General features: G+C 48.6%; 1 protein-coding gene across 1 annotated transcript in view; it reads left to right on the top strand.

Moving 5' to 3' along the window:
- Nucleotides 1–20,289, top strand: part of lap3 (leucine aminopeptidase 3) — a 20,663-nt gene extending 374 nt beyond the window's left edge. Inside the window, exons 2-13 of the mRNA XM_080526634.1 lie at nucleotides 1,498–1,613; nucleotides 2,229–2,283; nucleotides 2,438–2,543; nucleotides 2,681–2,840; nucleotides 4,818–4,982; nucleotides 5,110–5,268; nucleotides 5,477–5,601; nucleotides 7,103–7,191; nucleotides 7,320–7,422; nucleotides 10,381–10,460; nucleotides 12,033–12,142; nucleotides 19,263–20,289. Coding sequence (XP_080382760.1) covers nucleotides 1,498–1,613; nucleotides 2,229–2,283; nucleotides 2,438–2,543; nucleotides 2,681–2,840; nucleotides 4,818–4,982; nucleotides 5,110–5,268; nucleotides 5,477–5,601; nucleotides 7,103–7,191; nucleotides 7,320–7,422; nucleotides 10,381–10,460; nucleotides 12,033–12,142; nucleotides 19,263–19,449 — 1,455 coding nt within the window. The 3' untranslated portion in view covers nucleotides 19,450–20,289. The remainder of the gene's footprint in view (nucleotides 1–1,497; nucleotides 1,614–2,228; nucleotides 2,284–2,437; nucleotides 2,544–2,680; nucleotides 2,841–4,817; nucleotides 4,983–5,109; nucleotides 5,269–5,476; nucleotides 5,602–7,102; nucleotides 7,192–7,319; nucleotides 7,423–10,380; nucleotides 10,461–12,032; nucleotides 12,143–19,262) is intronic.

Raw genomic sequence — 20,289 nt, 5'->3', positions numbered from 1 at the left:
ATGCACAGACAGACAGACAGGCAGACAGACAGACAGACAGACAGACAGGCAGATGCACAGACAGGCAGATGCACAGACAGACAGACAGGCAGACAGACAGGCAGATGCACAGACAGACAGGCAGACAGACAGATGCACCTGACAGACAGACAGGCAGGGGCACAGACAGACAGATAGACAGACAGACAGGGGCGGATGTGACGCAGGCGTCTAATGGCAAGGCAGGTGTATCTGTATAGAGACGTTTCATACAACAGGGTAAATCAAAGTGCTTTACATACATGATTAAAATACAGCAAGAGGAGCAGAGTAAGAAAATTAAAATAACAATGAATAAAAAGCAAATATAAGAAGTAAATAGATAAAACATTTAATAAGACAATAGTTAATGGATAAAAGACACCATTAACTGTCTGTCTTACATGTAACGATGAATTGAAAATCAAGGACCCCAATTGAAATAAGCCAGTGGCTTTCTTGGGTTTTTATCCTTTTAGTTGACCTTGTATGTAATATGTACTTTCATGTACCTACTTCTGCAAACATTCTAATAAAGTTTTCAATCAATCAATCAATCACACTGTAGGTGTTTGTGTTTAATCATAACTGCTGCAAAACATGACAGTGTTGAGACAGGCAAATGCATAGATGGCTGTGACGCAGGAGGTAGAATGATCGCAAGGTCGGCAGATCCGTGGTTCAAACCCCGGCTGGTCACATGTCGAGGTGTCCTTGGGCAAGACACTGAACCCCCAATTGTTCCCAATGAGCGGGCCGGCGCCTTGCATGGTAACTTGCCGCCATTGGTTTGTGAATGAGAGACCATTGTAAAGAGCTTTGGAATAAGGTGCTATATAGTCCATTTCAGGTCTTCTGGCGCTGGTTTTCTCTGTGTACCACATGTACAAAAGAAGAGATTTGGTGAGGCTGCATTCTCATTTTATGCTCCAAATTGTGTCTCACTGCCAGTTTACATTAGGGATGCAACCTCAGCACATATGTTCAAGTCAAGACTAAAAACCCATCTTTTTAATATTGCCTTTAAATGACTAAATGAGTAAATTATGATTATATAATGATTGGAGCACTTTGAGCTGCAACGTTTGCAGGAAAAGCGCTATACAAATAACAGTTATTATTATTATTATTATTATTTAGATGTACCATGTGTCTCACACAGCGCTACTGTTTGAGTATCAGCATTAATGATGGTGGTTGGAGTTAAAAGTGTAGTGTTGTCAGCTCAGATGGGATCCGAAACCAGTGGTCAGGGCCAGGAGTGTGTGTGTGTGTGTGTGTGTGTGTGTGTGTGTGTGTGTGTGTGTGTGTGTCTGTGTCTGTGTCTGTGTCTGTGTGTGTGTGTGTGTGTGTGTGTGTGTGTGTCTGTGTCTGTGTCTGTGTCTGTGTCTGTGTCTGTGTCTGTGTCTGTGTGTGTGCGCGTGCGTGTGTGACAGTATGAGAGATGCATGTCCACCTGTGTGTGTGTGTGTCTGCCAGGGGCTGGTGTTGGGGGTGTATGAGAAGGAGAAGGAGGAGGACGGCCTTCATCTGACGGAGGCAGCGGCCGGGTTCGACCAAGTGCTCTCTGGGAAACTCACAGAACTGCTGAACATGTGAGTCTGCTACACTGACATGATCAGGGCTCCACATTAACGTCGTTTTACTCGCCGGGTTTGTTTGCGCCAGCCCGACAACGCTGATGGATCCCGGATATGTTTACCTGTGTGCTGGAAGAACAACAGACGGCGCAGGCGCCAGACCAGACTAGATGATCGTGAGTGAAGATATTATCAAAGCGTACGGGTGATCGACAGGCGCGTATGCTTTGATAATATCTTCACTCACGATCATCTAGTCTGGTCTGGCGCCTGCGCCGTCTGTTGTTCTTCCTGCACACAGGTAAACATATCCAGGATCCAGCAGCGTTGTCGGGCTGGCGCAAACAAACCCGGCGAAAGTTTTACTTGCTCCGGACAAGTAAAACGGCGTTAATGTCGAGCCCTGATGACCTGTGATGTGTTGTTAAGTTCATTCTTGTTTCAGCATCACATCAGGTTCTTAAAAACAGTTGTCATTAAAAAGAATCTGAATTACTTTGCTGTTCTACATAAAACGTCAATGTTGAATAAATAAGGCAATTCAAAATGCGATAAATATCTTTGGTAAAATGGTGGCTGTATCTGACGAACCTTCTGTTTTGACGTCTAACAACTGTCTGTCCTTGTCAGATCTGGCCCGTCTCTGAAGAAGGGTAAAAACAGAGTGTTCTACGGTGTCCATGAGGTAACGGACACCAGCTGAAACATCCAGACTCCCACATTTATCATGTGTTTACTCTCTGTCACATCAGTGGAAGACCTGTGTGTGTGTGTGTGTGTGTGTGCGTGTGTGTGTGTGTGTGTGTGTGTGTGTGTGTGTGTGTGTGTGTGTGTTGCAGGACTTCCCCTGTGTAGCGGTGGTGGGGTTGGGTAAGACGCAGGCAGGTGTGTGTGGGGCGGAGTACTGGGACGCCTGTAAGGAGAACATCAGAGCCGCCGTGGCAGGTGGGTCACCTGATACACCTGGATGTGTGTGTGTGTGTGCGCGCGCGTGTGTGTGTGTGTGTGTACTCAGCGGGTGTACTTAGCGTGCGTGTGTGTGTGTGTACGTGTGTACTTAACGTGTGTGTGTGTGTGTCCAGCGGGCTGCAGGCTGCTACAGGCCCATGAGGTGAGCCATGTGGAAGTGGACGGCTGTGGTGACGCCCAGTCGGCAGCAGAGGGCGCTGTCCTGGGGCTGTTTGAGTACGACGACCTCAAGACCAAGAAGAAGACCAGAGTGACCACACAGCTGCACGGCAGGTAGAGACAATGGTACACACACACACACACACACACACACACACACACACACACACACACACACCACACACACACACACACACACACACACACACACACACACACACACACACACACACATACACACACACACATTAAGTACACACACACACCATACACACACACCAGTGTTTCCTCTACATGCATTTCATCGTGGCGGACCGCCACGATGGAATTTCCTCCGCCACCATTCAGATTTCTCAACCCAAAAAAAAAAAAAAAATTAGGCCGCTTTTCAGACCTTCACAGCGCTAGACACACCCACAAGCGCTGAAACTGGACCAGTCCGTGTGTGTCGCGAGTATTGAACTTGAGGCTGCGTTCGTAAATTCGCTCTGAGAGCCCCGGAGCGCACACTGGGTTCAACGTCATAAAGGGACCAAGTCATTTGATTGGACAAGAGGCATTCCGTGAGTGCTGATCAGATTTCCAGAGCGTATTTACGAACGCGCCCTGGCTGTCACCCGAACACCGCGAGCTAGCGTAGTGTAGTGTAGTATAGGATGCGTAGTGTAGTGTGGTGTAGGATGGAGAGAGAGAGGAGAAGCCTCTCTATGTGTTACCTATGTCCAGTGTACTAGAACCACTCTAACAGGAGTGTTTGTCCGTGAATAACACCGGCTATGCCCGGGGTAGAAACACAAGACTATAGCTGGATAAGGTCTACAGGTCTACACGGTCATTTTAAGCCGTCGACCAGCCCTCTACGACCACGGGAAGTCATGTTAAAAGTGAAGATACTTCTGTTAAACTAAGCTAAGCTAAACATCGCTAATCGCTAACTCCCTCCTGGGCTTAAAGTGACAAGTAATAACGTTGTGAAAAAAAACGTCAGATCAGTGTTTTTGTTTTTATTGACAACGGAATTACATGCTGGAAAAACATGCAGACACAGACAATAAGAGACACACGGGAGAAGTACAGGAAAACATTTTATTTTTTTGGGCCATCCTCGAGTTTTGGCTGAAATTACGTCGTTGTTTTGAGCGCGCGTGCGCGTTTCATGCGCGTGCACGGTCAGCACTACCCGCCACCATTGTAAAAATTCCTGGAGGAAACACTGCACACGCACACACACACACGAGGAACATCCAAATGATCTAGTGATTTGATTTGGATCTCTTTTAGCCTTATTGGGCTACTTTTCCAAGAGACCATAGCATAAAAACATTTAATACAAATAACAGAAACATGATACGTTATACAAGTATAAAAATCAATAAAAAATCAACACACTTACACACAGTGATGGCATAATACACACAACACAACCTATTTGTAATAATGCATATATGCCGTACCACCTTGCAATCTACAGTTACAATACATCCACACCAGTATACCATAAAAATATAATAATAATAGTGGTCTTCAATTCAGATTACATAAATAACATAGTCATTACAAATATATAAATATTGGAACACAATTTCCTATGCCTAATGTACCATGACAAATATCTAAACCTTATAGAATTACCTGTACCCCCACTTTACATAATCATACTGAGCCATACTTTATTTCCAATGTTCTTTAAAAGTGCATTTTATGTTTTATTGAATTGTTTTTTTGGTAAGCTCCTAATGGGATCAGGTAAAGCATTCCACAGCTTGACAGCACGATAAGAAAACATTCTTTTACCAGTTACAAGCCTGGTCCTGGGTAGGAGGACATAACCAGTTACAAGCCTGGTCCTGGGTAGGACATAACCATCTGTGTTAGCTGCTCTTGTGTTTAACCAAGTGTCTGTTTTTCACCTGCTGGAACCTGCTTTTCTCAAAACACAATTCTGTCCTGTGTTTTATTCTTTGTGTTCACTGTACTGAGGCGTGGGTTGTGGATGAGAGAGAAGACTCACACACATACACTTTCACTCCCACACACACACACACACACACACACACACACACTCAGACTATTCCATGTGTGATGTCACAGTGTGGACTCTGCGGGGTGGCAGAAGGGGCTGCTGTATGCTGAAGGACAGAACCTGGCCCGCTTCCTCATGGAGGCTCCAGCCAATCACATCACTCCGACCGTGTTCGCTGACACCATCCAGCACAAACTGGCGCCGTATGCTGACCGAGTCACCGTCCATAAAAGGTGTGTGTGTGTCTGTCTCTGTTTGTGTCTGTTTGTGTGTGTTGACCAATCTGTGTGTGTGTGTGTGTGTGTGTGTGTTGACCAATCTAATCTGTGTGTGTGCAAACTCGTAACGCCCCTCTCCCAGGCCTCTGGAGTGGATCGAGGAGCAGAAGATGGGGGCATTCCTAAGTGTATCCAAAGGCTCAGAGGAGCCCCCTGTCTTCCTGGAGGTGCATTACAACGGCTGCCCCAACAGCGCACACACTCCACTGCTGCTGGTGGGCAAGGGTGTCACCTTCGACAGGTAAAACACACACACACACCTACACCACCTCCTCCACCACCACCACCACCCCCTCCTCCACCACCTCCTCCTCCTCCTCCACCACCACCACCCTACTTCCACCACCACAACAGATAGACATCACCTTTCAGACATAGTCACTCACTCATACCTTGTCCACCCTCTCTCCCCCGCTCCCCCTCCCTCTCTCCCTGCTCTCTGGTGGCAGCGGTGGGATCTCTCTGAAGCCGCCCTCGGGGATGGATGCCATGAGGGCTGACATGGGAGGTGCCGCCACCGTGTGTGCGTCCATCGTCACGGCAGCAGCCCTGAACCTGCCAATCAACATCATCGGTGAGATTGTGGACTCCAGTTGGACACGAGTATTAGGGCCAATCCCAATTCCCTTTTCTACCCCTATGGCTCGTTTTCGAGTGTCACTCGATTCGAAGGCAAGGCCTTCGAATACGTCACAAGCCCTACCCCTTGAAATCTAAGCCCTATGAATTGGGACAGCCCTTCACGGCGCCTACGTCATCAACAGTGGTTTAGACGCGGTACGGGTGACGCGTTGTGTTGCCGGCGAATTCTCTCTCCTGTGACCGGAGGAGATAGCAAAGATGGCGGCCGTTAGCATCACAAACCCTCCGTAGTATCTAGTCTATCTCAGTCACAGACATGTTCAACAACAAGGAAGGGATACAACTAATAAACATGTTAACTCACTATTCACCTTGTTATACAACTACTACTACTACTACAAGTGTCTATGACTACTGTTAATGTTAAATCCGTGTGGAGCTAATGCTATCGCGTCTCCACAGGCTAAAGTACAACACTGATATCCTTAACTTATGTCCTAAACACACTACTGTCATAACGTACCTTCTCCTTGACATGGACATAAACACCTGCTACCTTCTTTGAAAGAAATCGCGATTTATTCAGTGAAAACTAGTACACCATTCAACATAGCATAGCATTCGCGAACACTATGCTAACAACACTATGAAAACATCCTCCGTAGTATCTAGGATAAACGGGTTATTTTGATAAACTGGACACATTTTGTGAATATATATGGTTACTTTCTCGCCTGAAAACATATAAAAACTTCATAAAATGACATATTAACACTTGTAGAGCCAAATTACAGATTGTAGCCAATGGCGGCTAAAATTGAGGATTTTATATTTGTAGATGATTCGCAATGCATCCTGGTATCAAGGGGTAGCATACCTCTAGCCCTTCGAAGCTAGTCTGGTCCTGAAATCCCTCGAAACGAAGTAATAGTTAGCCCTCCCCCTTACCCCTAGCCCTCGATGAAATAGGAATTGGGACAGCCCTCGCCCTAAACGTGAACGCGCAAATCGAGCCATAGGGGTGAAAACGAAGGGCTAGGGGTGAATTGGGATTGGGCCTTAGAGTCTGTAGTGTGTATCTGTTTGTGTGCGCCTGTGCCAATGTCTCTGTGTGTGTGTGTCTGTGTACCCGTGTCTGTGTGTTCATTCTCTGTCTCTCAGGTCTGGCTCCTCTGTGTGCGTGTGCGTGTCTGTGTGTCTGTCTGTGTGTCTGTCTGTGTGTCTGTCTGTCTGTCTGTGTGTCTGTGTGCGTGTACATGTCTGTGTGTCTGTGTGCGTGTCTGTCTGTGTGTCTGTGTGCGTGTCTGTGTGCGTGTCTGTGTGTGTGTGTGTGTATTATTCATTCTCCCTCTTTCCCCCTCTCTCTCCCTCCCTCCCCCTCTCTCTCCCTCCCTCCCTCTCTCTCTCTCTCTCTCTCTCTCCCCCTCTCTCTCCCTCCCTCTCTCTCTCTCTCTCCCTCTCTCTCCCTCTCTCTCTCTCTCTCTCTCTCTCAGCTCTGGCTCCTCTGTGTGAGAACATGCCCAGTGGGAAGGCCAACAAACCTGGAGACGTGGTCAGGGCCAAGAACGGCAAAACCATACAGGTGTTTATCTGTTTACCTGTGGATTAACACACTCTGAGTCTGTCCCTATGTTGACTTAAAAAAAAAAAATGCCATTTTGATGTGTGTGTGTGCGTGAGAGATTTTTAGTCAAATGCTTCCCTCTCCAGATTGATAACACTGATGCTGAGGGCCGGTTGATCCTTGCAGACGCTCTGTGTTACGCTCACAGCTTCAACCCCAGAGCCATTGTCAACGCTGCTACGCTAACAGGTATGTTATTAATGGATAACAATGCTACGCTAACAGGTATTATTAATGGATAACAATGCTACGCTAACAGTTATTATTAATGGATAACAATGCTACGCTAACAGGTATTATTAATGGATAACAATGCTACGCTAACAGGTATTGTAGTAAACGTTTATAATGCTATGCTAGCAGCTACGGCAAGTTTATTTGTATAGCACATTTCATACAACAGGGGCAATTCAAAGTGCTTTACATTTACATTATAAAAAGATACAGCAAGAGGAGCATAGTAAGTAAATAAAAATGACAATGAATGAAAGCAAATATAAGAAGTAAATAGATAAAACATTCAATAAGACAATAGTTAACGTATAAAAGACATTGATAGAAGTGTTTAGTGTTTAATTATAACTGCTGCAAAACATGAAGGTTTTTTAGCTTAGATTTAAATATTTTTAGGGTTTGGGCCTGTTAGATTTAAGCCCAGAGGTATTAATGATGGCTGGTTGGTATGATTTCAGAATACACCCAAACAGATCATCAAAATGAAGTAGTGTTCTTCTAAATGACATTCCTCCCTCCCTTCCTTCCTCCCTCCCTCCCTTCCTCTCTGCCTCCCTCCCTCCCTCCCTTCCTTCCTCCCTCCCTTCCTTCCTCCCTCCCTTCCTCCCTCCCTCCCTTCCTCTCTGCCTCCCTCCCTTCCTTCCTCCCTTCCTCCCTCCCTCCCTTCCTCCCTCCCTTCCTTCCTCCCTCCCTCCCTTCCTTCCTCCCTCCCTCCCTCCCTCCCTTCCTCCCTTCCTCCCTCCCTCCCTCCCTCCCTTCCTCCCTCCCTTCCTCCCTCCCTTCCTCCCCCTCCCTTCCTCCCTCCCTTCCTTCCTCCCTCCCTCCCTTCCTCCCTCCCTCCCTCCCTTCCTCCCTCCCTCCCTCCCTCCCTCCCTTCCTCCCTCCCTTCCTTCCTCCCTTCCTTCCTCCCTCCCTTCCTCCCTCCCTTCCTTCCTCCCTCCCTTCCTTCCTCCCTTCCTTCCTCCCTCCCTTCCTCCCTCCCTTCCTTCCTCCCTCCCTCCCTTCCTCCCTTCCTCCCTCCCTTCCTTCCTCCCTCCCTCCCTCTCTTCCTCCCTCCCTCCCTCCCTTCCTTCCTCCCTCCCTCCCTCCCTCCCTTCCTCCCTCCCTGCCTCCCTTCCTTCCCTTCCTCCCTCCCTTCCTCCCTCCCTCCCTTCCTCCCTCCCTCCCTCCCTCCCTTCCTCCCTCCCTCCCTCCCTCCCTTCCTCCCTCCCTCCCTCCCTCCCTTCCTCCCTCCCTTCCTCCCTCCCTCCCTCCCTTCCTCCCTCCCTCCCTTCCTCCCTCCCTTCCTCCCTTCCTCCCTCCCTCCCTCCCTCCCTTCCTCCCTCCCTTCCTCCCTCCCTCCCTTCCTTCCTCCCTCCCTCCCTTCCTCCTTCCCTCCCTCCCTTCCTTCCTCCCTGCCTCCCTTCCTCCCTCCCTCCCTTCCTCCCTCCCTCCCTCCCTCCCTCCCTTCCTTCCTCCCTCCCTTCCTTCCTCCCTCCCTCCCTCCCTCCCTTCCTTCCTCCCTCCCTCCCTCCCTCCCTCCCTCCCTCCCTTCCTCCCTCCCTTCCTCCCTCCCTTCCTTCCTCCCTTCCTCCCTCCCTTCCTCCTTCCCTCCCTCCCTTCCTTCCTCCCTTCCTCCCTGCCTCCCTTCCTCCCTCTCTCCCTCCCTCCCTCCCTTCCTCCCTCCCTTCCTCCCTCCCTCCCTCCCTCCCTCCCTTCCTCCCTCCCTTCCTCCCTCCCTTCCTCCCTTCCTTCCTCCCTCCCTTCCTTCCTCCCTCCCTCCCTCCCTTCCTCCCTCCCTCCCTCCCTTCCTTCCTCCCTTCCTCCCTCCCTCCCTCCCTCCCTCTCTCCCTCCCTTCCTTCCTCCCTCCCTTCCTCCCTCCCTCCCTTCCTTCCTCCCTCCCTCCCTTCCTCCCTCCCTCCCTTCCTTCCTCCCTTCCTCCCTGCCTCCCTCCCTCCCTTCCTCCCTCCCTCCCTCCCTTCCTCCCTCCCTCCCTCCCTCCCTTCCTTCCTCCCTCCCTCCCTTCCTCCCTCCCTCCCTCCCTCCCTTCCTCCCTCCCTCCCTCCCTTCCTCCCTCCCTCCCTTCCTCCCTTCCTTCCTCCCTCCCTCCCTCCCTCCCTTCCTCCCTCCCTTCCTCCCTCCCTCCCTCCCTCCCTCCCTCCCTTCCTCCCTCCCTTCCTCCCTTCCTCCCTCCCTCCCTTCCTCCCTCCCTCCCTCCCTCCCTTCCTTCCTCCCTTCCTCCCTGCCTCCCTCCCTTCCTCCCTTCCTCCCTCCCTCCCTGCCTCCCTGCCTCCCTCCCTTCCTTCCTCCCTTCCTTCCTCCCTCCCTGCCTCCCTCCCTCCCTGCCTCCCTCCCTCCCTCCCTCCCTTCCTCCCTCCCTTCCTCCCTCCCTTCCTTCCTCCCTTCCTCCCTCCCTTCCTTCCTCCCTCCCTCCCTGCCTCCCTCCCTTCCTCCCTGCCTCCCTCCCTTCCTCCCTCCCTTCCTCCCTCCCTCCCTTCCTTCCTCCCTCCCTCCCTCCCTCCCTTCCTCCCTCCCTCCCTCCCTCCCTCCCTGCCTCCCTCCCTCCCTGCCTCCCTCCCTTCCTTCCTCCCTCCCTTCCTTCCTCCCTCCCTCCCTCCCTCCCTCCCTCCCTCCCTTCCTTCCTCCCTCTCTTCCTCCCTCCCTTCCTCCCTCCCTTCCTTCCTCCCTCCCTTCCTCCCTCCCTTCCTCCCTCCCTTCCTTCCTCCCTTCCTCCCTCCCTCCCTTCCTTCCTCCCTCCCTCCCTCCCTCCCTGCCTCCCTCCCTCCCTCTCTGCCTCCCTCCCTCCCTTCCTCCCTCCCTCTCTCCCTCCCTCCCTCCCTCCCTCCCTGCCTCCCTCCCTCCCTCCCTTCCTTCCTCCCTGCCTCCCTCCCTTCCTCCCTCCCTCCCTCCCTCCCTCCCTCTCTCCCTCTCAGGGGCGATGGACGTGGCCCTGGGCTCTGCTGCCTCAGGCGTGTTCTCTAACTCAGACTGGCTGTGGGAGCAGTTGCATCAGGTACCAGGGTTCCTCTTGCAGGGTATCCACACACACACTCACACACTCTCTCACACACACATACACACACACACACACTCTCTCTCTCTCTCACACTCAAAGCCATAACAACAAGTGTGTGTCTCTCCGTGTTGCCTGGTCCTGTGTGTGCTGGTTCAGGGTATCCGCGGTGTCTTGAAAAGTATTAAAAGTTGATAAATCAATTTTGGGGAAATCAAGACACTTAATAAGTATTAAAAAGTCTTATCACGATTTTATGAGGTCTTGAATTGTGTAGGTATTTTTCTGAATTAGACTCTGTCCAAAGAGTTTGAGTCCTAAAAACGTTTAGTCAAAGTTCGTGAATTTATTCGTTTTATTAAAAAACAAAGATGAATCGGAAATTCTGTTGTATGATAGTGGTGTAGTCTATTGCAAACTGAAACTGTTAAGTTAAAAGGTGCCACTGATGTAAACGGTTACAGCTCCAAGTGGCGGTGAGGTCTGGAAAAATATTGACAAGGTCTTTAAAAAGTCTTAGAAAGGTATTGAAATTAACCTCAAGATTCCTGTATATACCCTGTTTTGGATTTAGTCCTTGTCTTTTTGACTAAGTAGCCTTACGTTTTAGTTATTGTCCAAAAAACGATGGAGACTATCAGTTGTTTTAGTCAACTTATTTTATTTTGGTCATATTTTAGTCATCACATTTATTGCCTCATTAACCCCATAGTAAACAGAAATCACTGACTTCCCCAGCAAGGCACTGTGCAAAGTCGCTGATATTTCATTACTGAAGGTGATTTGTACTGTAGATGGTAAATGGACTGCACTTATATAGCGCCTTTTTTGCTGCTCCAAAGTGCTTTACAACGGCCTCTCATTCACCCATTCACACACACATTCACACACCAATGGCGACAAGCTACCATGCAAGGCGCCGGCCGGCCCGCTCACTGGGAGCAATTTGGGGTTCAGTGTCTTGCCCAAGGACACTTCGACATGTGTCCAGCCGGGGTTCGAACCGCTGATCTGCCAACCTTGTGATCATTAGACGGCGACTCTACCTCCTGAGACACAGCCGCCGTGATTTGTAAATCAGTGATGGGCTCAAACCAACCGCCCCTCTCAAACCCTGTGTGGGTCAGTGATGGGTTTTGGCCAGGTTGTAGAGGTGGAGGTGGTCATGACAGAATGTATAATAATATGATGTCATGTTTATGTTGTGTTGTGGTGGTGTGTGCCCAGGCCAGCGTGGTGACGGGGGACAGAGTGTATAATATGATGTCATGTTTGTGTTGTGTTGTGGTGGTGTGTGCCCAGGCCAGCGTGGTGACGGGGGACAGAGTGTATAATATGATGTCATGTTTGTGTTGTGTTGTGGTGGTGTGTGCCCAGGCCAGCGTGGTGACGGGGGACAAAGTGTATAATATGATGTCATGTTTATGTTGTGTTGTGGTGGTGTGTGCCCAGGCCAGCGTGGTGACGGGGGACAGAGTGTATAATATGATGTCATGTTTGTGTTGTGCCCAGGCCAGCGTGGTGACGGGGGACAGAGTGTATAATATGATGTCATGTTTGTGTTGTGCCCAGGCCAGCGTGGTGACGGGGGACAGAGTGTGGCGGATGCCCCTGTTCCAACACTACACCCAGCAGGTGACCGACTGCCAGCTGGCTGACCTCAACAACGTTGGCAAATACCGGTAAGAAGAAGAACAACACCCTAAAACCTGTTTCTGTTTCTACAGTCAGGAAGAGACCTGTCTGTCCGTCTGTCTGTCTGTCTGTCTTACCTCCCTCCCTCTGTCCCCAGGTCTGTCTGTCTGTCTGTCTGACCGTCTGTCTGTCTGTCTGTCTGTCTGTCCATCTGTCTACAGGGATTAAAGTTCTCCGTCGCTACGACGGATTTCCGTCAATTTTTTCCAAGTCGCGACGGATTTCCGTCAATTGGCTACGGCGCGAAAAAATAAATAAAATAAAAAAAAGTTTTTCTAACTGCAATTGCGGCATTTCGCCGACGTGGTGGCGGGGGCGCTGTTTCGCAAATAAGTTAGCTTTCGTGTTTGCTAGCGAAACAGCTGATAGTTGATGTTGACTGCTCAAGGAGAATACATATTTGAAAGTACAGAATGCCTGAGAGCCTTATATTGCATTATATTACATTATATTTTGAATGGTCATCTGGTGCCTGAATATTGTTTTTTCCTTTACATATACAGGTGCTGGTCATATAATTAGAATATCATCAAAAAGTTGATTTATTTCAGTAATTCCATTCAAAAAGTGAAACTTGTATAATGTATACATTCATTCCACATAGACTGATATATTTCAAGTGTTTATTGCTTTTAATTTTGATTATTATTACTGACTAACTAATGAAAACCCCAAATTTAGTATCTCAGAAAATTAGAATATTGTGAAAAGGTTCAATATTGAAGACCCCTGGTGCCACACTCTAATCAGCTAATTAACTAAAAACACCTGCAAACGCCTTTAAATGGTCCCTCAGTCCAGTTCTGTAGGCTACACAATCATGGGGAAGACTGCTGACCTGACAGTTGTCCAAAAGACGACCATTGACACCTTGCACAAGGAGGGCAAGACACAAAAGGTCATTGCTAAAGAGGCAACAGATGGTAACATGGACAGGATCCTTAATGTTCTTGTAAGGTACTTCGATGAGGATATGGGGAAAGTGTTGACCCAGCATCTGGCCTCAAGGATAGTTAACATCGCAGATGCCTCAACCCTCACACACACACTGACAGATATCCTCCAGTCATACAACCTGAACTGGAATCAGGTTGTTGCTATACTGCTGGATAACTGCAATGTGATGAGAGGGAAAAGGTCTGGAGTGGAGACACAAATCCGAAAAGAAAATCCATCACTCCTGGACATCAGCGGAGACACGGTTCACATGGTCTCAAATGCAACCAAGGCCCTTTTGAAGCCTTTCCAGGGATTTGTGGATGAATTTTGCTCTGATGTCTACTATGATGTAGAAAAATTCCCCAAACAGAAGGAGCTTTTTTGGCGAGTTTCAGTCCTTGCTCCATTTGGAGAAGAAGAGCTTGATCCGTCCCATCAGCAGCAGGTTCCTCCAAATGCTGGATGTGTGCAACAGAATACGGGAGCTTATGGATCCATTGATTGTGCACTTCTACAGCTTCCTGTCTCCTCAAGATCAGCACAAATACAGGTACAATAGCATTAGCATTCTCTTTTTATGTCTGTTTTCTCTGTACTAGCAGGCCCAATTTGCAAAATCTAATTAAATAAATCAGAGCAAATATAGCATTCCTGTTCCCCCAACTGTATAATTATATGCTTTTTGTGATGCAGGTGGCTCCTGAACCAGGTTCTTGATCAGCATGCAGTTACATCTGATGAGAAGGCAAGGATCACGGTTCTGCAACTGCAAATGGCAAAATCTGCAGGGACCGGAACTGATGTCAACCAAAACCGGAAGACACGCATCTGTATGCTTTTCTCAGAGTTCAACAAGCTCACAGCCTTGATTGATTTATACAGAGGTATGTTCTCGGGCTGGGTGATATTGGAAAAAACTGACATTGCAATATTCTTTTTCACTGCAATATATAGGCCTATTGTGATACATAAAAGAAAACTGGCATGCAGGCACGTGTTACAGATTTACTAACTTAAGATCAGTAAATGTGATTGGCTGACCTGGCATGTAGGAAAGAAGCAGCTTCATTGGAAGAAACATTACACAGCAAAAAATAATGATGCAGTTTTTTCAGGAGTTGCAAGTGGGCTTAATAGGGACGTTTACCCTATATTGTGCAGCCCTAGCTTAGTCACTTTTGAAGTGGAAAGAAATGTACAGAGATGTCTTATCAATTTATTTATTGTTGCATATTTTTCCTGTAATGGAATCTGAGTATGTTACATTACTATGTTTGTGATCAGGAAAGAATAGTAAAACATATTCAGCGACTTTTCTAATCAGGCTTAATTGTGATTTTCAGGTGTACTTCCAACTTTCCAGGTGTTCCTGAAAAAGTTGCAGCATGAAAAGCCCATGCTCCACGCACTGCATGCCGAAATGATGCTACTGGTCCGGGAACTTCTCTCCAAGTTCATGAAGCCTGTTTACATCCCCCTGAGTGTGAAGGGCTTGTTGAAGCTTGATGTTCAGAAGAGAGACCTGCAGTACCCTGACCAAAGGTTGTCTGTGGGGAGATTCAGCTTCTCTACCTTAAACAAGGCTAGAGTGGAGAAAAGGCCCTGGGTGCAGAACGTCTACAGCTCTCTCAGAGAAGGCTACATCAATGCAGCAACATACCTCCTGAAAAACCTTCCCCTCAACAACCACATCATCACCTCTTTGTCTGTGCTGACACTATCATTGATTCTCCACGAATCGGTCCAAGGGGCATTCAACACCTTAGCCAAGGCCTTGCCAAATGCAGTGAAATCTGAGGAGCTTGGTCAACTGAATGAAGAGGTGCGAGCCTACCAGATTGACGCAGATTTAGGAGCACAGGCCAAACACTTTGAGGAGAATACCGAACGAATCGATGTTGACTGGTGGAGTAGGATCTTGGCCAAGAAGACGCCAGAAGGAGGGATGAGATTCCCCATCTTAGGGAAGTTGGTAAAGGCCCTTCTGTCATTGTTCACTGGCCCTCTTGTCGAAGGATCATTTAACATCATGGATGACATCATAGAAAAAGACAGGGTCAGGCTGAACATTGAGACATATGAAGGCTTAGCCATTATCAAGTCCCACATGAAAGCAACAGGGAAAACGGCCTCCAAAATGGAAATCAGCCCTGCACTGAGGAGCTTGTGCCTGTCTTCTTATGAGAGATACCAAAGTCATCTGAAGAAGAAGAAGGAGAACATTGACAAGCAAAAGGAAAGGAAACTGACGGAAGCTGTGAAAGTCCTCTCAGCAGTTAGGGTAAGAAAAGTAACAGAAAAGTTAAAGAAAGGTTCCACCTCTTCTGCTCCTGCAAGAGCCTCCTCCTCCACTCTTGGAGTCACAGCCATTTCACCTGTTAGAGCCTCCACCTCATCCTCCTCCTCCTCCACTCCTGGTGTCAGAGCCACTGCATCTACTACAGCCTCCTCCTGCTCCTCCTGCTCCTCCTCCTCCACTCCTGGAGTAAGAGCCACTGCACCTGCTACAGCCTCAAAATCCTCCTCCTCCACTCCTGGAGTAAGAGCCACTGTATCTACTACAGCCTCAAAATACTCCTTCTCCATCCCTGGAGTCAGAGCTACTGCATCTACTACAGCCTCAAAATCCTCCTCCTCCACTCCTGGAGTCAGAGCCACTTCATCATCTAGAGCCTCCTCCTCCACTCCTGGAGTCAAAGCCACTTCACCTGCTACAGCCTCAAAATCCTCCTCCTCCACTCCTGGAGTCAGAGCCACTTCATCATCTAGAGCCTCCTCCTCCTCCTCCTCCCCCTCCTCCACTCCTGGAGTCAAAGCTGGTCCCACAGAAGAAACCCTGAAACGGACATCAGGTGTAGCCAAGCTTCAGGCATATCACTTCACTGCCAAAAAGCAGAAAAAGTGAAAAGCACTATAGTAAGTATTACACTTATTATTATTTAATGCTGTTTTGGTCTTTTTCAGTGATCGCTCACTTCAAAACAAAAACTGTGTTTGTTTGGTGTTATACTAGACAGCTGCCATCTCAAGGTGGGTCTTACTATTAACCTGACAAAAATGTCAGTATGCATACAGTAGCATTGCATAGTCTTAACATCATATGTTTATTTTACCTGCACAGAAACTGGCTGATTGCAGACACCAAAGACTAGAGGAACCTCTGAATGCAGAAGACGTGTGGATTAAGTGCAATACAAGACACATTCAGTTCATGTGTTTTTTTGTGTTTTTAGTTCCTTGTTCAAGTTGTAAGCTTGCTCCGTTGGCACAATGTAAATAAAAAACTTGCACTGAAAAGTTATGTAGATGGTTGATTATTTGTATGTCAGAGTCAACCCTTGCAATAAGTATCAATTTTATTTCATGAATTGAAAACAGCATTGATATCACATAAAAGCAAATTGGCAATAGAAAAGCTGTTCAAAAGAATCTTCTTCCCTTAAAACGCTAACGTTATAAAATACAAACATATAGTGGAGGTTAAAATGAGAATATGACTTGGCTTGAACACATTTTCAGTCAGGAGATTTTTTTTTGCTTTAATCCCTGTGTCTGACCTCCCTCCCTCTGTCTGCAGGTCTGTCTGTCTGTCTGTCCATCTGTCCATCTGTCCATCTGTGTCTGTCTGTTTGTCTGTCTGTCTGTCTGTCCATCTGTCTTACCTCCCTCCCTCTGTCCCCAGGTCTGTCTGTCTGTCCGTCTGTCTGACCTCCCTCCCTCAGTCCCCAGGTCTGGCGGGGCGTCTGTCCGTCTGTCTGACCTCCCTCCCTCTCTCTGCAGGTCTGGCGTAGGGGTGGGACGAAAATGTCATATCACGATTATCGTGGGCAAAATAATCGCGATCCACGATATTATCGCGAGAATTTTAAAAATATATATACACAATATATATTATATATACTGTATATTATATATATATATATATATTTTTTAAAAATCTCGAATGCCAATAAAACACACTAATCACTTTAACTTAGATTTTGTTGTATTTTTATGACATTAAGTCAGTGATTCTAGTGGCACATATCTCTGGCCATAATCCGGGTCCTTAAGAAAGAGCAATCGAGCGCTGATTGACCTAACTCCTTTTCGGCCAATCAGCACCTTTCATTAACGTACCCAAGGAAGTTTAAAGAACGCACTCCCAGTGTTGCCAACTTCAAATTAATTAGTCAAAAGCGACCAGCGACAAATCTAACTTCCTTTTCTGGTCATTTGGGGAATTACTGTAAAGCATCTAACATATCCCGTATTCCACGGTTCACGTTACAACCGAGCTCAGGAGAGACGAGTAGGGATACAGTCTATGGCGAGCGAGGGTTGCCGTCTCCTCTCTCCCTCAACACTCACTCCCGCGGCCAGTCTGATAGCAGCCGCGGGGAGCGTACCATTGTTCCCCGGGTCCTCGCGGGGGGTTCGGGCAAAGTTCAGGAAATAACGCACGGTTGTCATGTGTTTATACAGCATGGATGTTACGTGCCTAATGCCTTTGATGCGCACACTTGCTACTTGCCGCTTTCATAATTTTATTTAGCCTATATAGCACAAGTCATGCATTGCATGTAACCTCAAGTGCTGAACAGTATTAAGTAAACCACAATATATTTGCTAAAGCTTAGGGGCGACCGTGCCTTTTGCAGCCATAGACTGTCACTGCCTGGTAATAACAAGGTAGGCAAATGACAGTATCCCGTCTAAAGTTTTTTCACCAGCCATGGTGAGTAGGCTAGCATACGTTACCTAGTGACTGACTGACAGCCATGGTGAGAAGGCTAGCATACGTTACCTAGTGACTGACTGACAAGGCTGACTTGACAGTAACGTTACCCATGCAGGCTGAAAAATAGCGCAAGACATTTGTTAAACACAGTTTATTCATAACATACGATTATGACGATTATTTAAATAATTACAATTGAATGAATGAATGAATGAATGGTCTTTATTGTCATTGCTACAGTACAGGTACCAAACAACCAAATTTATGAGGGGTGGCTCCCCTGGTGTTAGGAAAGAAAAAAAAAAACTTTTAAAAAAATCACAAGAAGGGAAGGAGCTGGTTTACATAAATAAAGGCTATGTACACTATCCACTGTACTATACTGTACAGGTAGACGACTAGGGTTGTCATATTGCACATAGTGTTATTGCACATTTATTTAAAGTGTCGCAGTTTGCAGGCTTGAAATGTACACATTTGTGCCTCAGCACTACACCTGATTTTTTCAGTCCAGCAGCTGCCATCAATCCGTCCAGACTGTCCCGGGCCCAGAACCTAGGTCTTTGCTGTGTTCAGGGCCTGGACGGCCCTGTGGTAGAAGCAGTTCTTCAGTCTGTTTGTCTTAGCGGCCAGGGTCCTGAACCGCCTTTTCGAGGGCAGCCTGGTAAAGTGTACGTGCCCAGGGTGGGTTGGGTCCCTGGAGATCTTGGAGGCCTTCCTGAGACAGCGTGTGTTGTACAGCTCTTCCAGAGAGGGGAGGGGGGCAATTCTCCACGATTAAGTTATCGCGGGTGTTTTTATCGCGATTAACGATAAAAACGATAATCGTCCCATCCCTAGTCTGGCGGGGCGTCTGTCTGTCTGTCTGTCTGACCTCCCTCCCTCTGTCTGCAGGTCTGGCGGGGCGTCTGTCTGTCTGTCTGTCTGACCTCCCTCCCTCTCTCTGCAGGTCTGGCGGGGCGTCTGTCTGTCTCTGTCTGTCTGTCTGACCTCCCTCCCTCTCTCTCTCTGCAGGTCTGGCGGGGCGTCTGTCTGTCTCTGTCTGTCTGTCTGACCTCCCTCCCTCCCTCTCTCTGCAGGTCTGGCGGGGCATCTGTCTGTCTGTCCATCTGTCTGTCTGTCCATCTGTCTGTCTGTCCATCTGTCTGACCTCCCTCCCTCTCTCTGCAGGTCTGGTGGGGCGTCTGTCTGTCTGTCCATCTGTCTGACCTCCCTCCCTCTGTCCCCAGGTCTGGCCGGGCGTCTGTCTGTCTGTCCGTCCATCTGTCTGACCTCCCTCTCTCTCTCTGCAGGTCTGTCTGTCTGACCTCCCTCTGTCTGTCTGTCTGACCTCCCTCCCTCTCTCTGCAGGTCTGGCGGGCCGTCTGTCTGTCTGCAGGTCTGTCTGACCTCCCTCCCTCTCTCTGCAGGTCTGTCTGTCTGTCTGACCTCCCTCCCTCTCTCTGCAGGTCTGGCGGGGCGTGCACGGCGGCGGCGTTCCTGAGGGAGTTTGTGACGGCGTCTCACTGGGCGCACCTGGACATCGCCGGGGTGATGAGCAACAAGGACGAGGTGCCGTACCTGCGGAGGGGCATGTCAGGACGGCCCACGCGCACGCTGGTCGAGTTCGCTGCCAGACTGGCCCAGCAAGACTGAGAATAGACACACGACACGGAAGGGTTCCACAGTAACGAACACACGGCAGGGTTCCACAGTAACGAACACACGGCAGGGTTCCACAGTAACGAACACACGGCAGGGTTCCACAGTAACGAACACACGGCAGGGTTCCACAGTAACGAACACACGGCAGGGTTCCACAGTAACGAACACACGGCAGGGTTCCACAGTAACGAACACACGGCAGGGTTCCACAGTAAAGAACACACGGCAGGGTTCCACAGTAAAGAATACACGGCAGGGTTCCACAGGAACGCCCTTTTACTTGTCCGGAGCAAGTTAATTAATTTAAATTTAATTTTGCCATTTAGCAGACGCTTTTATCCAAAGCGACTTACAATTACGAATTACAGGGACATTCCCCCTGGAGTAACTGAGGGCTAAGTGCCTTACCCAAGGGCACACTAGTAGTGGTGTGGCTTCAGGCGGGATTTGAACTCACAACCGATTTCAAGTCCAACTCACTATCCACTAGACCACCACTAGACCACCACTACCCCCTGTAGCAAGTAAAACTTTCGCCGGGTTTGTTTGCGCGAGCACGACGACGCTGCTGCTAGATCCTGGATATGTTTACCTGTGTGCAGGAAGAACAACAGACGGCGCAGGGCAGCACCTGACTAGATGATCGTGAGTGAAGATATTATCAAAGCGTACGGGTGATCGACAGGCGCGTACGCTTTGATAATATCTTCACTCCACGATCATCTAGTCTGGTCTGGCGCCTGCGCCGTCTGTTGTTCTTCCTGCACACAGGTAAACATATCCAGGATCTAGCAGCAGCGTCGTCGTGCTCGCGCAAACAAACCCGGCGAA

Source organism: Nansenia antarctica (assembly GCF_963989245.1).
Source record: "Nansenia antarctica genome assembly, chromosome: 3".
NCBI lineage: Eukaryota > Metazoa > Chordata > Actinopteri > Argentiniformes > Microstomatidae > Nansenia > Nansenia antarctica.
Note: the sequence above shows the minus strand (reverse complement) of the source record. Positions and strands in the feature narration are given on the sequence as shown.